Source organism: Gossypium arboreum, chromosome 1 (genome assembly GCF_025698485.1).
Source record: "Gossypium arboreum isolate Shixiya-1 chromosome 1, ASM2569848v2, whole genome shotgun sequence".
Lineage (NCBI taxonomy): Eukaryota > Viridiplantae > Streptophyta > Magnoliopsida > Malvales > Malvaceae > Gossypium > Gossypium arboreum.
Window position 1 is genome coordinate 19,879,939 of NC_069070.1, and position 19,195 is coordinate 19,899,133.

Below are 19,195 nucleotides of genomic sequence, written 5' to 3' on the forward strand. Positions count from 1 at the left end.
CTAGAACAAAATACTACTTAATTTATGTTGAAATTTTAGAAGTTAGTGAATTTTTAATAGTTGTTCATGTTGAATAAATTGAAGTGTTAGGGGTTAAATTGATAGAATTTCAAGTTAGAAGTGAAAAAGAGATTGAATTATAGAATAAATCATAAGTTTTGAGTAATAAAGACTAAATTGTGAAATTTCAAAATTAGGGTTTTATGGTGAAATTAGAGATTTAAGATTAGTTTAAAGTGGAAATTGAATAAGATATGGAATTAGTTTTAGAAAAATACAGTTAGTCTCGGTTTAGGGATTAAATTGGAATTTAGGAAAAACTTGAGTATAAATTGAAATATTCAATGTGAAATTGTGTGCATTGATGATTTTAAATTGTTTTAATTTCCGTAGCTAACATTGTGCCGAAAACATCGGCTAAGAAGGGAAAAGAGAAAGTCAACGAGGAGTGACTCGAAAATTATGGTTTGTATTTCTATAATCTAAATTTAATAATTAATTGTTGTAATTATTATTTCATGTGTATGGTAAGTGGATAGAAGTGAGTATTGGTATTATGGTATTGAAATGAATTGATTTGAATTTATGAGTATTTGTGATTATTTGAATGAAATATATATATTGGTTGGAAATTGAAAAGTGATTTGAAACCCTATTAACTATATCGGGCTGAGTCGGATATAGTTGGCATGCCATAGGATTGGAAGTGTTCAGGGGTTACTTCAACTTCGAGTAGATGAGACACTGGGTGTCAAACTATTACTTCGGATAAATTCGACGAGGTATTGGGTACCAATTTACTTCGGCAAGGCCGATGAGACACTGGGTGTCAATCTATTACTTCGAATTATCCGATGAGGTACTGGGTGCCATACTGGTATGTTTTGGTTGGATCCGTGTATCCACCAAAGTTCGAGTCGTGTTAATAGGGGTATTAAATGAATTGGAAAATTGATCGATACTGAATGATATTGTCTACGAATAGTGAAATGATTTATGCAAATGATATACATGAACCATGAGTTCATGAATGGAAATTTTTATAGTTAAATCAAGGAGAAAAGCCATTTGAGATAGATATTAATGAGAAATAAGTTAATGTATGAATTGATTTATTGTATGATTAATGCTTATGTTAAGTTAAATATGCATGTTATATTATGATATTTTTTTTAAAGTGTTCGAATTATAGAAATACCACTGAGTTTATACTCAACGTACTGTTTGTTTTTCGTGCGCAGGTTAGGTTAAAGTCAGATCGTTGAATCAACATCCAAAGCCAATCCCAAACTCAAAAACGTGGTAAAGTATATTTCTTTTTGGTAATGGCATGTATGTAGGATGTCTTATGTTTGTCATTTTGAGACATAATTGTAAATGATATTATAAGATGATATTGGTTACTTATATATGTGATATGTTGAGGTTTAATATGGGATGTATGAGTAAATGCATAAGTGAGTATGATATAGGTATCTTTGGGTTGAAATTGACATGATTTTAGAATTAGATTGAATGAAATTTTAATGGATTTTTTTATAACATATATGAAGTATCTATAAGGGAACATTGATTAGGTCAATAAGTTGATTGTTTTGACATCTTTTAGATGTATTTGAATGTGTTTTGGATTGATTAAACGATTGGTTTTTTAGTTGCTTGTTGTTAAAGATTGCAGGGTATGGTAAACTTGATGCTTAAGGTTCATTTTGGGTCCACACGGCCAGGCACACGGCTAACACACGGGCATATGATTTGGCCGTGTGTCCCCTGCAATTTTAAAAATTTAAAATAGAATGCTCAGGTATTTCCACATGGGCAGAGACAGAGGCATGTGTCTCAGCCGTGTATGTCACACGGCCTAGCACACGGGCGTATGGCTGGCCGTCTGATTTAAGTTAGAGAGTTACACAAGGTCGAACACAGCCTGAGGCACGAGCGTGTCCTATGGTCACACGGGCATGTCCCTTGACCATACGGGCGTGTGTACCTTATATCTAGGAAAATTTTTGAAATTTCATGAAAAAATTTTCGAAATACCTGATTAAGTCCCGATTTGTTTCTAACACGTGTTTTGGGCCTCGATGGCTCATAAAAGGGACGATATGATTGAGTTATGACGTTTTTGTCTGGATAATTATGTATTGTTTGTAATTGACCTGAAAGGTTCGGTAATGCTTTGTAACCCTCTTCCGGCAACGGATAAAGGTTAGGGGGTGTTATAATTTTCATTTCGATAGTTAATTGATTTCCCTGGAAAACAATAGTAAATCAACTTCGGATACACGTGAGGGTAATGCTCATACAAGCTAATATAAGGACTTTAACCGATACATGATGTTGCTCACACAAGCTTCAGAGAATCTGCAATACATGCAGGATCTTAAGCCATCAGTACGATATCCATTACTGGTACATAGTACCTTCTAAATATAACACTGATACAAAGTGCCTGCTACTGAAACATCAGTGCAAAGTACCTGCTACTGAAATCACCTACAACTAATGCCTACTAAATATACACCAACACAAAGTGTTTGCTATGCCCTAATGACATGTCATTTGTATCCTAACTATTCACTAAGTTCACATGAGTTTATTCTGTTTCTCTGAGACATTTCATATTCAACTTTAACCTTCAATTTCATTAATCATCTAATAAAACATAACATCATTCAAATTTCACATTATCAAACATGAAGTAAGTTAAAACATTAACAACATAATAAATTGTAATACGAACTTACCAAAATACGATAGCTAATGACACGCAACGACATCTACCTAACGACTTTTCCTTTCCCGCATTTATCAATTGACTAATTCGTTTCTTGATCTAAAGATAATATTTTAATTCAAATTAACCAATTTAAACATATTAAAACACTTACATTCATGCAATAAACCCTTTAATGATATTTTACACATTTACCCTAAATTTTCACCTTTTATTCAATTTAGTCCCTAAAATCGAAATTCTCACATTTATCACAAATTAACCAAAAAGCCCTTATGTCAAATTCTATATGGTCCCTAAATAGCTTAATTAAAATAATTTCATGTTATTTTACAATTTTAACAAATTAGTCCTTAAACTTTAAAATTAACAAAAATTACTTTGCAAAATAGTCCTATTTAACTATCAAACTTAATAATCTATCATCAAACTTCAAGAACATCACAAATTCATCCATGGAAAATTCTAAAATTTTAGCGGTTTTATGAATTAGCCCCTAGATTAACTATTATAAACTACAACGAACTCAAAAATATAAAAATTACTAAAAATGAACTTGAATTACATACCAAGCTATAGCAGAACTTGAGAGCTTAACAATGGCTTTTCTTCCCTTCAAAATTCGGTGAAGGTGATTTTGGAAGATGACAACATTTTGGCTTCTTTTGTTTTTGTTTTTAATTATTAATTTATCATTTTAACCTTTAAAAACAATCCAAGTTTCACAATAAAACTTACCAACCGTCCAACATGACCTAATTATGGTTAAATTACCATTTAAAACCCTTTAAATATGTTCCTATGCTTATTTAACCAATATTAACTAATAGAGATTGAGTTTTATGACTTTTACGATTTAGGCCTTTTCCTTTAATTAACTATCAAATCGCTAAAATTTTTGGACCAAACTTTAATATACTTGTATAGTTGCTCCGTAAATATTTTTAAAATATTTATGGACTTAGTTTAAAGAAACGAGGTCTTGATACCTCATTTTCCAAAACCACTAGACTATAGGGACAAATCACTTGTACTTAACTATTCATTTAATTAACAAAAATTATCATAAAAAAATTTAATATAATACTATATTTGACTCATAAATATTATTATTAAATAATAATATTTATGGGCTCACTTGTCTGATTTGTGATCTCGAAACTACTATTTTCAACATCATTGAAAAACGAGTTGTTACATTTTTATTTCTTTTAGGGTAACCTTACTTATATATATATATTATAAGCAATGATCAAACTTGAGATGTAATCCATATACATTATTTTTGACATAATTTGATCATTCTATTTTTATAATATCATTAGTTATTTTGAATATTTAATATTGTTAACTATTTACCTATGGTTGTTTGCTTCATCTCTTTGGTTTTGTCCAACGGCGTTGCCATCCTTCGAGTTGGTTAGTGCCTGCTTTTTTCTCTGTCCCACCAACCCTCTCTTTCTTTCTTTTTTCTTCTCATTCACTCTTTAATTTGTGTTTGCTTTCTCTCTTTTCAATTTGCAGAAATATTTTGTGGGTATCTTTATTGTTTCTAAAATTTGTGATGGATAGATGACAATGTATTTCATTGCTGAAACTCTACCGACCACTAGCAATTTCTCTTGAAAAGTGGGTGGCTCTTCGTTGGTTTCTTAATCTATTTTTGTTTTGAAAGTATTTTAGAATAATAAATGATTTCACGAGTCAGTTTGGACCCCTGTTGTCTTAAGTTTTATACATTTTTTATTTTTTTTTCATTGTTTAATAAGTTTTCACTTTTAGAAGTTTTTGTTTGCTCTTATAACACATTTTTTACTTTTACTTATGCATGTAGTCTTGCTTTTATAAGTGATTTTAAGGTGTTGACGTCCTCTCCAATTTTGTGGACGCTTTGTTTTTTTGCCCATTTTTGCACGCCGCTTTGGACCATCCGGGGCTAATTATCTTATCGTATTAAATGCTTGAAATCACTCTAAATAGGTCGTACTTGAGTTGTGAGAGAGTTAATTGTCAACGTGCCATAATGTTTATTTGATGTTGAGGCTGAAACCTTTGTTGTGTTGATGGAGCTTGTCGTTCACTGCCTATGATGGGTGTTCGTTATTTCCCCCCTTCCCCCCAAATTGTATGGTCCCATTCATGAAATGAATTAATGAATTTCCTTTCCAAAAAAATATTGTTAACTATTTTAATCAAAATGCTAACCCCAATTTTTTTGGGACACTATTTAAAAAAATATTTTATCATGACGGATTCAAATAAATGTTTTAATAAAAAATCTATATAAACATTTTCAATGTTATTTTAACCGTTACATGACTATCAAATGATTTTTTTTAATTTCAAAATGCCTAACAAATTAATTCAATAAAAGAATTTTAATAATGGTACCAACTGCCCTAAATTTTTAAATCCAAAAAGTAAAGAGTTTGAAAATCTGACAATAGAAATAGGATTAGAGTATATTTTAACTAGAGGTGTGCATGGTAGGGCGGCCTACCAAAGGGCCCGCCTAAAAATGGGAGGGTTTGGGTGAAAATATAGGCCTGAAAAATGGGCTTGGACAAAAAATGAGGCCGTTTAGAAAATGGGTCAGCCTCGGTAAGATTTTTTGGCGGGCAAATTTTACCGATTTTAATATTAAATTATTTTTAAAAAATTATTTTTAATTTTAAGTAACTTTATTATTTTACTTTACTCTTTTTGTTGTTTTTAATGTTATTTTAATATTGTAAAACTTTTGTTATTAATATAATTTAGTTCTTAATTTAATTTTAATTTGTTTCAATTTTTCAATTTTAATATAATTAATTTTTATTTTATTTTTAATTTGTGTATTATTTTAAGAATTATTTTAGTCTTATTTTTTATTTGTTTTTGTTTTAATATTTGTTTTTATGTTTTAAATGTATTTGATTTATTATATTTTAAAGTTTTTATTTAATAAAAAAAGCAAAATTTTTTTAATATGACCGGCTGGTCCGGGCGGGCTCGGGCCTACTATTTTTTTCTCGGGCCGGGCTTGGACAAATTTCTAGGCCCATATTTCGGGCCGGCCCTGGCCCGAGCCATGAAAACCGGCCAAAATTTTTTTATGGGCCCGGCCCGAACCCGGCCCGGCCTGGCCCATGCACACCTCTAATTTTAACCTTCAAATTTGTATTTTATAATTTAGTACAAATAAATAATCTATCCAACAGAAGCGTAAAATTAAATCCTTCAAAAGTGTAGTCAATGAAATTATATTGTATTCTGAATAATAATATTAATAATAATCACATGTTATTAAATTCATAATATAATAAAGTAAAAGAAGGCAACAGTGGCATGAAATAAGAAATGATTAAAATGGAGACTCTCATTTAAGACAAACTCTCTTGACCCTCCTTTTAAGGAAGAAGATGAATTGTTCTTGTATGGTAATGTTCTTGAATTGTTTTGAATAAGGATTTATTAGGAAAATCCTCACTCTTTTCTACTTTCCTTTTAAATGGATTTGACTCATTTAAGTTGCTTTTTTTTTTTTCAAGAATATCAACACTTGAAAAGTTTTGAACCCTCTGAGGATTTGATATCTCCATACGTATCCATTCTTTGTATAGAGTACTTAGGTTTTAGTTTGGATGTGTGGTGTATTTACTTCTGGTGATGTTAAAAACAGTGATGGTAGTGAGATTAGTTACTGTAGCGGTGAGATTAAAAACAATGATGGGATATGTGTTTGGATTTAAATGTAATTATAATGGTGAGATGAGAATAAAAAATGACTATTAAGGACATTAGAGTAGAAATGATATATAATAGAAGTTTTTAAAATTATTTTAATTTTACAAAATTATTAAAATTATGTTAATTTATAAATTAATTTAATAAAATATTAAAATGTATCTTTTGATATTTTATTTATTGTTCTATAAATTATAATATTTGTATTTGTAACAAACTAGTTTTAGTGGAATCGAAAACAGTGGTTTCGGGACCACAATTCCAGTTGGAGAGTCAATTTTTATTATTTAATTTAATAAAAACGGTCGTGTGAGAGTCATATAAAAATTTGGTTAAGAAATTTTAATTTTTAGATAATTAATTAAGTAAAAAAAGACTAAATTAGAAAGGTTGCAAAAGTTAGTTGTATTAGTGAAATGAGTTAAATAGTTATGGAATAAAAACTAATGAAATAGTTATGGAATAAAAACTAATGAACTTAAATGACAATTAGCCACATTTGCTTATGGTGGATGGTTATGGGTAGGTTACTAAGTAAAATTTTGGTTAATTAAAGGGTAAAAGCCTAATTGAATAATTAAAACATAAAGGATAGGTTCGATGAAATCATCTTCTTCTTCTTCAATTTCTTCAATCACCAAAAATACCATGGTTTTTCATGCTTGAGGTTCGGCCAAGGGTTATAAGTGAGCATGTAAGTGAAATTTTAATCTGTTTTTATTGATTTTTACATTTTTTAGTTCGTGTTAGCTTAATTTAGCTAACCCGGTGATTAGTTTGTGAAATTTTTGAAAGTTGTAGAATTTGCCATGGTTGAAATCTGAATGTTTAGGTGTTGGTAGATGAATTTTTTATTTTTAGGATGATTTTAGATTATTAGGTAAAATGGTTTTGAACGGTTTTGTAATTAAGGACTTAATTGATATAATATAGAAATTTTAAGGGCTAGTAGTGAATATTCTATTGTTTAGGGACTATTAGGAAATTGACACAAGTCTTTTTAGTTTAAATTGTTTAAATTTGAAAGTTTAGGGATTTAGGGTTAAATTGAAAAAAAAGACAAAAGTTTAGGTCAAATGTGTATAATAATATAAAAGAGCTAATTACATGAATTTAATTATTCTTTTAAAATGTTTAAATTAGTTAATTGAATTAATTATTATAATTAGATCAAGAAGCAAGTCCATCGATCGTTAATCAAGGAAAAGAGAAGATTGTCAAATAGGCTTCGTCACGTATCTGAAATTTATCGCATCTCGGTAAATTCGTATTATATGTAATATGTTATATTAATTTCTTGATATATGATTCATTTTAAAAACTATGATGTTTGTAATTATTCAATGCCAGTTGATGAAAATTTATATTGAAATTGAGTTGTATTGGAGATGATTTATCGGGCTTTAAGTCCAGCAGGCTTCGTACTAATGAATTATATCAGGCTTTGAGCCTAGCAAGTTTCGTGTTGGTGTATTGAATCAAGCCCTGAGCCTACTGTCACGGGCCGCAGTTCAAAGCTCGTGACCATCATACAAAATGCATCCGATGGAGGTCTATTGTGTGGATGAGGATTATTTGGCCCACAATAACTGGCCCGATTCAGGAAGCTGTTTGAGAAGTCTGTCAGATTGAAGCCTGGTTGGCCAGATAATGAAGATATGGCAACTTAGGTTAACTTGGTAACTAATCTTAGAAGATTGAGGGAATCATATCTTGTAAATCCTTAAAATTAAGGGATATGGTTAATCTTGTCCATCGATGTAAATGTATCTTGACCGTGGGTTTTGGGGAGCTCAACTATAAATAGAGAGCCTCCCCCTCATTTGTATTCACTCTATTCATTATTTTGTTATTCTTTGTGAATAAGAGAATATTGAGAGCATTTTACTTAAACACTTAGTGTGCATTCTTTCTGTTGTTCGTTGTAAGCTTCTTTTGGTATAAATCGCTTTCGCTATATAAATTGGTGTCTTGGAGGACTTCTAAAGGAATCCTCACTTGAGTAAAGACTGACTTAGGCATATTTAGACTAACGAATTGTCTAAGGCAGTACGGATCACGAGACGAAAGATTTAGTCCCGTGACAAGTGGTATCAAAGCTATTAGTTTAAAGGCACCGTTGGGATGTCGAAAGAAGAGTTCGAACAAAGATGGGCTAGAAAGTCTTTGAAGGAGATGCTGTCGGCTTTTGAAGAGCGTTTAGGTAAAATTGAGGAGTCTATGGAGGACGCAAAAGAGTTAGACAATGCGCTTAGGGGAAAACATTGAGGACTTAAGGGAGCAGTCCAGGGACTTTGTGACCATGTGTCTTATTTCCAATAGGGATAGCGTGCAAGAGTTGCTAGATTCCCAAAGGAAGAAGCTGACAGAGAGGAACAATGCTCTCGAGGCCATAGTGATGGCTTTGAAAGAGAAAACAATGGTTATGATGATGGCTTTGAGCAAAAGAATAGAGGAGCTTGAAGGAGAGTTGGCCTTGTGCCGAATAGTTATGGGGAAAGGAGTGTCAAGTGCAGTACTTAGTAACGAGGATGTCTCGAAGTCGAAAGAGTTTGTGGGGACAAGGTCTGCATGCGATGTGGATAATTTCTTGTGGAGGATGGAAAACTACTTCCGTGCCAAAGGCATCATGAATGATGCGATTAAGGTAAACACTGCTTCAACGTTTCTTACTGATATTGCGCTTTTATAGTGTCGAGGCAGAACCACAGATAAAAGGCAAGGTGAGATTGGGACATGGCTAGAGTTCCAATGTGAATTGAAGGGACAATTTTACCTAGAATTTTTCAAAGAAGAAGCTTGGGCAAAGTTACAAAAGATAACACAACGGGGTACAGTGGGGGAGTATGTTCGAGAGTTCAAGAACTCATGCTCTAAATTTCAGATGTGACCAAGAAAGAAGCATTACTTGCTTTTTAGAATGGATCGAAGCCTTGGGTCAGACAGAAGGTAGAAAAAAAGGGTATCTAAAAGCTGTCGGAAGCCATGACGGTAGTAGAGCCCGTGGTTAAGCTTGGTTTAGGGAAAGACAAGCTTGGGTTTTCCAAGTCTGAAGAAAGGGGAGTATGTGAAAAGGATCACAAGGAAGATGTTGTTGATGGTAATGGCAACGACAATAATGGTGGTAATGGGAAACCATGAGTTAGGAAGAAGAAACCCAAGAGGAAAATAAACAAGTTGAAATGCTTTCTCTACGACAGTTCACACATGTTGAAGAAATGTCTTAAGAAATCTACACTTTCTAAGAAAGAAAAGCCGGTGGGTAAGGCATTGGTACTTAGTTCGAGCATAAGGGGTGTCAAACCCAAAGAGCCTGAAAGTGAGAAGAAGCCAATGGAGTGCTTCTTATGTCATGGTCTGCATAGGTTGCGGAAGTGTCTGAAGAAGTCTGTTATTAAAGGGAACGATGGAGCAGACAAGGAGCCCAAGAAGCTTGGTTCGAGCAAGGGAAAAGTTGAAGCCAATAGGGTAAAGAAGAGCAAAAAGAAGTGAGTAAAGTGCTTCTTATGCTGTGGTCCGCATGAGTTAGGAACTGTCTAAAGCAAGCTGTAGCCAAAGGAAAGGCAACGTCTGAGCTTGGTGAGTCGTCGGAGGGGTTTTCACCCAAGGAAGAGGTGAGTTTGTCATCAAACTTAAGGGAAAAAGTTACGATGAAAATAGTGAAGTTGGGACCAATGAAGCTCAATTTGAGTGAAGCGTCAGAGTTGGCCGAGTCATCGACAAGGCTTCCACCTATGGGAGAGGTGGGTTGTGCATCAGACTTCAAGGGAAAACAAATAATGCAAGTGGGACAGTTGACTAGAGTAAATGCAATGAGTGGGACGATTCGAGTTAAGAAGCGACGTAAGTCAAGGTAAAAGCCCCGAAGAAAGAGAAAAGCTAAGGCGTCGAGATGAGATTGAGGCGAATCAAGTCAGTGCCATTCGGAAGTCGCAACGAGAGCGTTGCGAGAATGGATGGGGGAGAATTTCGTATGCCGCAGTTCAAAGCCCGTGATCATTGTACCAAATGCATCCAATAGAGGTCTATTGTGTAGATGAGGATCATTTGGCCCATAAGAACTGACCCGATTCGGTAAGCTGTTGGAAAAGCCTGTCAAATTAAAGCTTGGTTGGCCCGATAATGAAGATATGACAATTTAGGCTAATTTGGTAACTAATCTTAAAAGATTGAGAGAATCATATATTGTAAAGATTAGATTAGACTTGATATGGCATATCTTGTAAATCCTTAAAATCAAGGGATATGGTTAATCTCGTCCGTCAATGTAAATGTATCTTAATCATCGGTTTTGAGGAGCTCAATTATAAATAGAGAGCCTCCCCCTCATTTGTACTCATTCCATTCATTGTTTCATTATTCTTTAAAGAGAATATTGAGAGCATGTACTCAAACACTTAGTGTGTGCTCTTTCTATTATTCTTTGTAAGCTTCTTTTGGCATAAATTGCTTCCGCTATACAAATTGGTGCCTTGGAGGACTTCTAAATGAATCCTCACTTGAGTAAAGGCTGACTTAGGCGAGTTTGGATGAATGAATTGTCTAAGGCTGCACGGATCGCGAGATGAAAGATTTAGCCCCGTGACATTAGATTTATTTCAGGCCTTGACCTAGTAGGCTACATGTCGGTGAATTGTATGAGGTAAAATTATATGGGAAGTATTATTTCAAGTATTCTATAAGTTAAGAATGTTCTCGGGCTATATGATTTTATATATAAAGTTTTACTTTATGATACGTGGATGTTAAAAGTTGAATAGTCTTGATAGTTAAGGTAGGCAAATTATGATTGTTGATATCAAGATATGTTTTTGCATTTTTATGTTTAAATTGTTGAGTATAATGAGCTAAGTTCACAAACTTACTAGGCTTAATTTGAGCTTACTTGTTTGATTTAAATTTTTTGTAGGTTTGTTGGAATCGTGACATTAATTAGACCAGCTCAAGAGATCATACACTATTCGCTCTATTTTCGGTAGTCATTTTCTTCATTTTGGGTGAGTTTGAAGTGGCATGTAACTATGCATCCTTGTTTATATACATATATCTATAGGCTTTAGTTGATAAATAACTTTAGTTGAATTAGTAGTTTATAAATGTTATTTTGGATATTTGGTTCATGAAGTGTTTTTGTGATGGATATATGTGGTTAACATTAAGTATCATAATGAGATGGAAATGATCTTTTATGTGTATGAGTATGAAAGTGATGTTTATTGAATAGGTGAAAAGAATTTGGTATGTTTGAATGAGGTTTAGTAAGTGATTTTGAAATGTTGATTTAGATTAAAATTGATGTGTGAATTGTGGTACCTATTGATGACATATTGGTTAGACATAGGATTAGTGATTTTTTATATGTTTTAATGTGTTTTAATAGTGTGAAAATGTCTTGAATTGGTTCGGGTTGATGCCCAAGCAATTGGGTTTGAAATGATTTGTATTAGGGTTTATTTAGGGAGCACATGGCCTGGGACATGGGCTGTTGCATAGCTGTGTGCCACACACTGTCACACCACACGACCATGTGTTCTATTTAAATTTTTAGTGCAGGTTTTACGCGGTTTGAAATATGGCTTGTGACACGGTCTTGTGTCTCCAGTTAGTGTGTAACACGATTTGGCACATGACCTACGACATGGCCGTGTGACCTAACATCGAATGCACACATGGTTTGACACACGACTTGCGACACGGCCGTGTGTCTCTAGTCAGTATGTGACACGGTCTGGCACATGGCTGTGAGACCCAACATAGAATGCACACATGATTTGGCACACGACATGCAACACGGTCATGTGACCCTATTTTGAATACCCACATTGGTGGACACACTGGCTGAGACATGACCATATATCTAGACTTCGAATGTTCACACGGTATAGGCTATATCACATGACCTGGCCACACGGCTGTGTGACGCCTGTTTCTAAAATTTCAAGTTTTTCTAAAATTTTTTGATTTGTTTCGAAATGACCTCTGAATGTTTTCAAACTATTTTTAGGGCATTGTATGCTCATTTAAGGCTTGTGAGTATATTTTTACTATAATTAATTTATTTCATTGAATGTTATCAATTAAATTGTATAATTGTTTCTATTGCAGTTAAGTGTTCTGATTTGTACCGTAATGCTCCGCAATCCTAATCCAGCAACGGAGACGGGTTAGGGGTGTTACAATATTTATTTAAATGATAGTTATAATATTTTTTTTGGGTGAAAAAACGATAGTTATAATATTAAAACACTTCAATTGTTATTTACTTATTATCCTATAAATTACAATATTTATTAATTTATTATATAATATAAGTATTTATCCAACCTAATCTAGAGATAAAATTGCTTGGGCTTTTCAACTTTAGACATTAAAAGGGAAAAGAAATGTTAAAAAAAATAGAAAGGAATATGGGTAAAATTGGAAAAAAAAAAGGGCTGCGTTGAGTGCACTAAAATAATTTAATTATCAGTGAGCAATTGGAGGTACAGCACAGTGAGAATCAGCTAACTGGGCAACTGGAAGTATTATCCAAACACCTCATCAGTAAGATTGAACTTAAAAAGTGGTTCAAACACACTGAAATGAAGTTAATTGGTCATCCAAAGGAAACCTAGTCATATGGTCCAAAAACTTGTAATAAGAAATTTTAGTTCCCTATCAAGACTTTTGTAATAGTCCTAACCCTTCTTATTTTTTCTTTGCAGACGCTATTATTCTCTTTGTTAAAATGCATTCATCTTGAATGTTCTTAATAAATTTTGTGAGGAATTAGGTCGAAAGATTAACTTTCAAAAAAAAAAAAAATAGAAGAAATTTAATGTGACAATTAAGTTGTTCTTCGCTACAATTCTAGTAATTTATATAAATTAATAAACATACTGAGGCTGATTGTTTGTGATGGATGCATAAAGACATTAAACTTAGACTAAAGCTTGAATTGAATATCTCTATAACAAGTTGGGAATGATTTGCATATGCTCCAACTTTAGGAGTGTTACACAATTCTATTATAATCAATTATGCTCTTAATATTAGATTAATATGAATTTTAGGAGTGTCAAAATATTTTTAATTGTAATATAATCAACTATTATATAAATATTAAAAATATGTTAATTTTGTTTGTGAATTTTGTTTGTGTTCAAAAGTTTAATAAAACAAAGAAAACTAAATATTTTACAAAAAAGTATAAAAATATGTATAAACTTAATCAAATTCAAATTAATCATTTACAAATATAAATAAAATTTGATATTTTAAGACAACTATAATAATGTAAACTTGAACCATGGACGCCCCTAAAACAAAGTGATGGGAAATCCATGAGACGAATCAAAATTTATCATTCAGAACATATCATGATTGTAACAAAAAATTTGATCAACAATACTGAATTCATGTAATGTAGAACTCACCCTTTCCTTTTCCGTATGTCACGTAAGCTTTTATGAGATGCCTCAAGTTTATGGGCAGAAACCAAAAAAACCCAATAATCTCTCCATAAGCAGTTGAATTAAAAGTAAACTAGAATCATCAATTGTAGTCCATTAGAACTGTCAAAAAACCAAAGGGAAAAGTCATTTGGTCACTTTCCCCGCTATTCCCAAGTAGAATCATGCTGCTTTTGCCCACCCTTGATGGCTACCCCTTCCACTCTGTTTACTCTTTTCGGATTATTATCTCCATTCCATCCACCAGAACCCTTAGGTTGTCCCAAAAAGTCACCCGGGTGTCTGATTTCATGCCTGCCATAGCCTCCTCGGCCACTGCCAAAGTTCCCTCTTGCCCTGAAACTGTCACCCCAGGGACCACCTTTACCGGAAGAATTATACCTTGCTCTTCCACTGCTACGAACTATTACAAAAAAAAAAAAAAAAAAGAGACTTTTTCAAATCATCCTAGTGCTTTGCAACTAATGAGTGTATATATCTATCGTAATTTGTAACTTTGAAAGAAGTGAGTGTGTATATATATTAGAAGAAAATGCATTTAAACAAGATCAAGTTTCGAACATGAAATCCCTAATGATACTAAGTTTTATAAGAAAATGCTATGAACAAGGTGCAGAACAACGCCCACCACAAACAAATATGACCAAAGGTTAAAATTACTACGACAGAGTAAGCCTCTTCTTACTGTGCATGGCATGCTCTATAACTATGAATCATATTGCACCAAAGTGAACCGTTTGAGACCATATATTTCGTAAGCTCAGTACTATCACTGGATGAACTAAAAGTTCAATTCATGCAAAACAATATCGGTAATAGAGTGGCAGTTTTGTGAAAATTTCAGCATCTAAAATGCATATTTCCCGTATAAATTTAGAATTACCTCGGGAATTTGTCCTTTTTTCTTCCACAGCTGCTTGACGATCCCCAATTGTGATCGGTGAAGCCTGGAATGCATTCGGCAGTACCACAAAATTATTCTAACAATATTTCAAAACGATCATGCCAATAGCGAAGGAGTATCGGTTGCGCCTCTACAAAGATAACTTGAGATTGAACTACACAAAAGCTCATAAGACATTGTCTAGTTTAGGGGTTTATGTTTCCTCTCTTATTTTTGTATTTAAGCAGTACTTTGTTATTGGTGAAGGGGTTGGGGAGGTTTGACATGACTGTAAACTCGAAGACAACTTAAAGCCTATTAACGAGATTATTGCTGTTTCAGTTCACCATTAGAGTAAACTTGCAATAAAAATTTGAGGAATAACTGAGCGGTCAGATATATAGCATGTATTTAAAAGACTATAATCATAAGATGTTGTGTAAGCAATTGAATGGAAAAGCAACCCTATGACAGTGATCATACTCCACCAGATTTATAACACGAGAGATAAAAAGGTATGACCATACCTCAAGTGCACTCTGCACTGAACTTGGATTCTCAAATTCAACAAAACCAAAAGTGAACCCTTGCTGCAGGAGGCAAGAAATCACAAAATGTAAGAACCGAGAACTTGAACTAGAAATGCCAACTATGAAGGAGAAGCCCTAATTGATATATAAGAGTTAAAACCTTATTACTTCTAACTTGGATGCCGTTACACTTAATGGTCCCAAATTTTCTGAATGCCTCCTCAAGTTGTTGAGGTGTTGCGTTGTAAGGCAAATTCCGTACATATATGGAGTGTCCTTCAGCTTTAGGAAGAGCAAAGTAAATGATGTTTATATTTTAAAACAAGAACGAAAACATATCAAAGGGAAAAATCATAAGACATAAACATTAACCATGTGCCAAATCAAATACACCTTCTTAACACCCTTAATCAATATCTTTATTATGAACCTATCTAATTGACAAAGATAAGAGCTGCAGTTCTATTGTCATACAAGTATGCCATAAAGGAAGTTAGCAATTACCTTCCTCATTGTCATTGCTACTTCCAGGCGCATTATCACTGTTGGGTACTTCTGCTGCTGGAATTGGAGCAATTTTTGCAGATAGAACTGGCCGTTGGTTTACAGGTTTTGCCCCCACATTATTGGTAGGAACATAAACTGGAGTAGATGCTTTACTTTTTATTACTTTGACCTGATATAATTCCGCAAGTTCAATCAAACATCAAAAGAACCATCAACACATGAATAGGGAAAAGGAAAAAAGATCATTGAAGTTGACTCACAATCGAAGCATATGATTGTTTTGGAGCATCATCTGGAACCATAGGAGATGAATCAACAGCAACTATCCTCTTGTTCTGACCTGCAATGTTTTGGGGTTCAACAACCTCTTCCTCAACTACTGATCCTTCCTCCTTATCCAAGGGATCACAAACTTCAGCACCATTATTAATATCTTCCTCTTCTGAGTAATTCAATGGTTCCTTAGCAAGTTGGTCATCAGTGAGCTCTGGAAGCAAAAGTTAATGAGTTTGAGCACAAAACAAATACAACAACATGCATAAAAAGAGAAGAATTGGGTCAAACCTGGTTCTGGTGTCAAGGCAGATATTGAAGCCTGTTCACTGATTCCATTAGCCGGAACAGAGTTCTGCAACTCTTTCTCTTCAACATATCTGAAAACATCATTTAAGACAAAGTAGCCTTTGTCTTGTGGAGCTAAGAAGAAGGTTTGTGCGAATTTCTTTTTCACATTGTCCTTCCCAGTTAAGGATCCAGTTACCAGTAAAATAATCCCTTTCTCAAAAGAGTCCTCAGCATCTGCAGTTTTTATTTCTGCTGTATAGTCCTCATAATTCAGTGATAGTACCTTCTCATTAATTGCCTGCTCAAAAAAATATCAGTGCACTTGTCACTCAAAACCATGTTCAAGCTAAGTTACAGTTGAAAATAAAATGCCCATTGAAGTTGATCAAATAATATAATCTTATATAAAACATAAGAGTCTGCAGAAACAAACAATTAAGAAATGTCCATTACTAGTGATAGAGATATGCATCTAAAAGACAAGTGAAGCTTCACTGGAGGTTTCATTTGTTTCCATATCTTTTAAAGTGAACTTCTCAATTGAAAAAGAAAAACAAATTTTCTTCACAAATTTTCTTACCAACTTATTATCAGCTTAACATAACTGCTTCATCTCCAGTGGCAGCAGCATTAAAGCACACAGGCAAAACAAAGGTAGAAAAGGAAAAAGGCCATATATTTTGGTTTCTTCAAAACAATAACATGCTCATGCTCATTCATATCGGAAACTATCTTAACTACTAACGAACTTACTTGCAAGGTTGTCACTGTTGTCATGTTGCCATGCATGTCTGGCCGACTTAAATGACTAGAATCTTGATAAAATCTATGCACTAGATTCGGAGATTGGTGAAGAATATGGTAATACTGCTCCACAAAAGCATTTCCAATAACTTGAGTACTTGGAGTAAAGACAGGACTTCCTTCCTGCATAGCCATCTGCACATAGTTTCAATAAATCAATAAATAAAAACTTCAAATAAAGACACTATCAACTGCATGCTCTAATCTTTCACTACAACCAATAAAAACATAGAGAAATACTTTATCTACTTCAAATTTAGAAAGAACCTTAAACATAAGAGTAACAATCAAAACAGTGTTAGCATAATTGAACCACCTAGACAAATTTGACAGACATAAAGCAGAACATGATAGAGATGTAAGAAGCAAAACATCTTGAACTTAAAGCTAGTTTATTACTTGAAGACTTAGTTATCTAAGTCTAAAACAATTAAGACAGTAATTAAAAAGAACAAAATAAACCCTTTAATTAAAGAAAAAAAAAAAGATTCCCAGAAAACTCTTTATAGAAACGAAGAGTATGAAGCAGATTTAACAACCAAAATAGACTGAAAAAAGCAGGATCTTGCGGGTGATTAGCGGATCAATCAAACATTATGACTGATGATCAAACATAGATAAATTGGAATAAAAATATATGGGAAAAGAAAAGGTAAGGTAAGAATTACCTAATTGGTTGGTGATTTGAGCTTAAGAGAGAGACCTGAGCTTTGAGAGTAAGCAGAGGAAAGAGAAGCCAAAGCAAACGACAGTATGAGTACAAAATAGCAAATGTGATGGACAATTGAAAAATTAGATGTTTTAATCTATCATTTAGTCCTCAAAAGTATACTTTTCCTCACTTTGATCCTTAAAATTCCTTTTGGCCTAAATCAAGCTCTACCTTTTCAACCGTCCAGTAGGTCAAAAAATTTAAAAAAATAATGTATGTTTTAATTAAATTACTTATGCAAAATTTTCTCATTAATAGCAATAATTTGTTGCATTTAGTCATTATTCAACATTCACTTTAATATTTAAAATTAAAATAAAAGTTGATTATCAACTGATAATTTTAATCTAACAATGCCTATTTTTAATTAATTAAAATATGATGATATGCTGATCATCAAGGATGTCCAGTTCATATAATATTTGGTAATTTTAATAATTTACAACATATGAAAATTAGGTGTGAATATTAAATTTTTTTTGGAATAACATAGAATTGAATTAGAAAACTTGTTTGGGGACCAATATGTTATTTCTTTAGAAACTTTAGGCCAGAACTCATTAAATTGTAATCTATATTTGGTACAATTTTAAAAGGATTGCTAATTTTAATAACTAAAATTACAAGTGTTGAATACTTTGTACTTTTGAAATATTTCTCTAAAAGTAGGGAAATATAAAATTGTTCCATGTAGAACACTTTTTTTAACAAATGCAGAAATACGAAGGGTCTTCACTGCAATTTTACCCTCCTCATTTAATCTTATTTTCAATATTTTCATCGGGAAAAAACATTTTCTTTCCTAAAAAATAAAAATAAAACTGGAGATGAATTTAATATTTAAAAAATATGTTTCAATATTTGTTTAAAAATGTTATAATCATCGTACTGATGGAAGAATTGATTAATTTTTGGATTTTTTTCCCTTTTTTTCAGATTTGAGATTATTCTGATATTATCTTGGGTGAGTGTTTTGTTTAAGAACTTGAGCATGTATGTGTAGTAGTCATAAATTCTAAAAAGATTAATTTTTTTGAAGCACTAGATAATGCTCTTCTATTTTATAACTCGTTATCTTTTCAAGCATTTGTACGATACCGATTATCTCAGATTCGGGTGAGTATATGGTTTTGTAGTTTATGTTTACAGCAACCAAGTAGCAGGACAGACCCAATGAATTGATCCCTCTTGCTAGAATTTATTCCTACTACATTTAGGTGCTCAAGTTCTTAAACAAAACACTCACCAAATATAATATCAGAATCCAACTAAAGTAAATTA

At 32.9% G+C, this 19,195-nt stretch overlaps 1 protein-coding gene across 1 annotated transcript; it reads right to left on the reverse strand.

Annotated features, from left to right (window-relative positions):
• Positions 1–13,691: 13,691 nt before the first annotated feature.
• Positions 13,692–17,996, reverse strand: LOC108472522 (nuclear transport factor 2-like). The gene is made up of 9 exons (XM_017774061.2): positions 17,871–17,996; positions 17,152–17,337; positions 16,399–16,696; positions 16,095–16,321; positions 15,832–16,003; positions 15,488–15,609; positions 15,325–15,387; positions 14,798–14,861; positions 13,692–14,317 (listed from the first exon to the last, which is right to left on the reverse strand). Exons 2-9 carry the CDS (start codon positions 17,335–17,337, stop codon positions 14,061–14,063), a joined length of 1,389 nt encoding a protein of 462 aa, XP_017629550.1. The 5' UTR covers positions 17,871–17,996; the 3' UTR covers positions 13,692–14,060.
• Between the last annotated feature and the right edge of the window lie 1,199 nt (positions 17,997–19,195).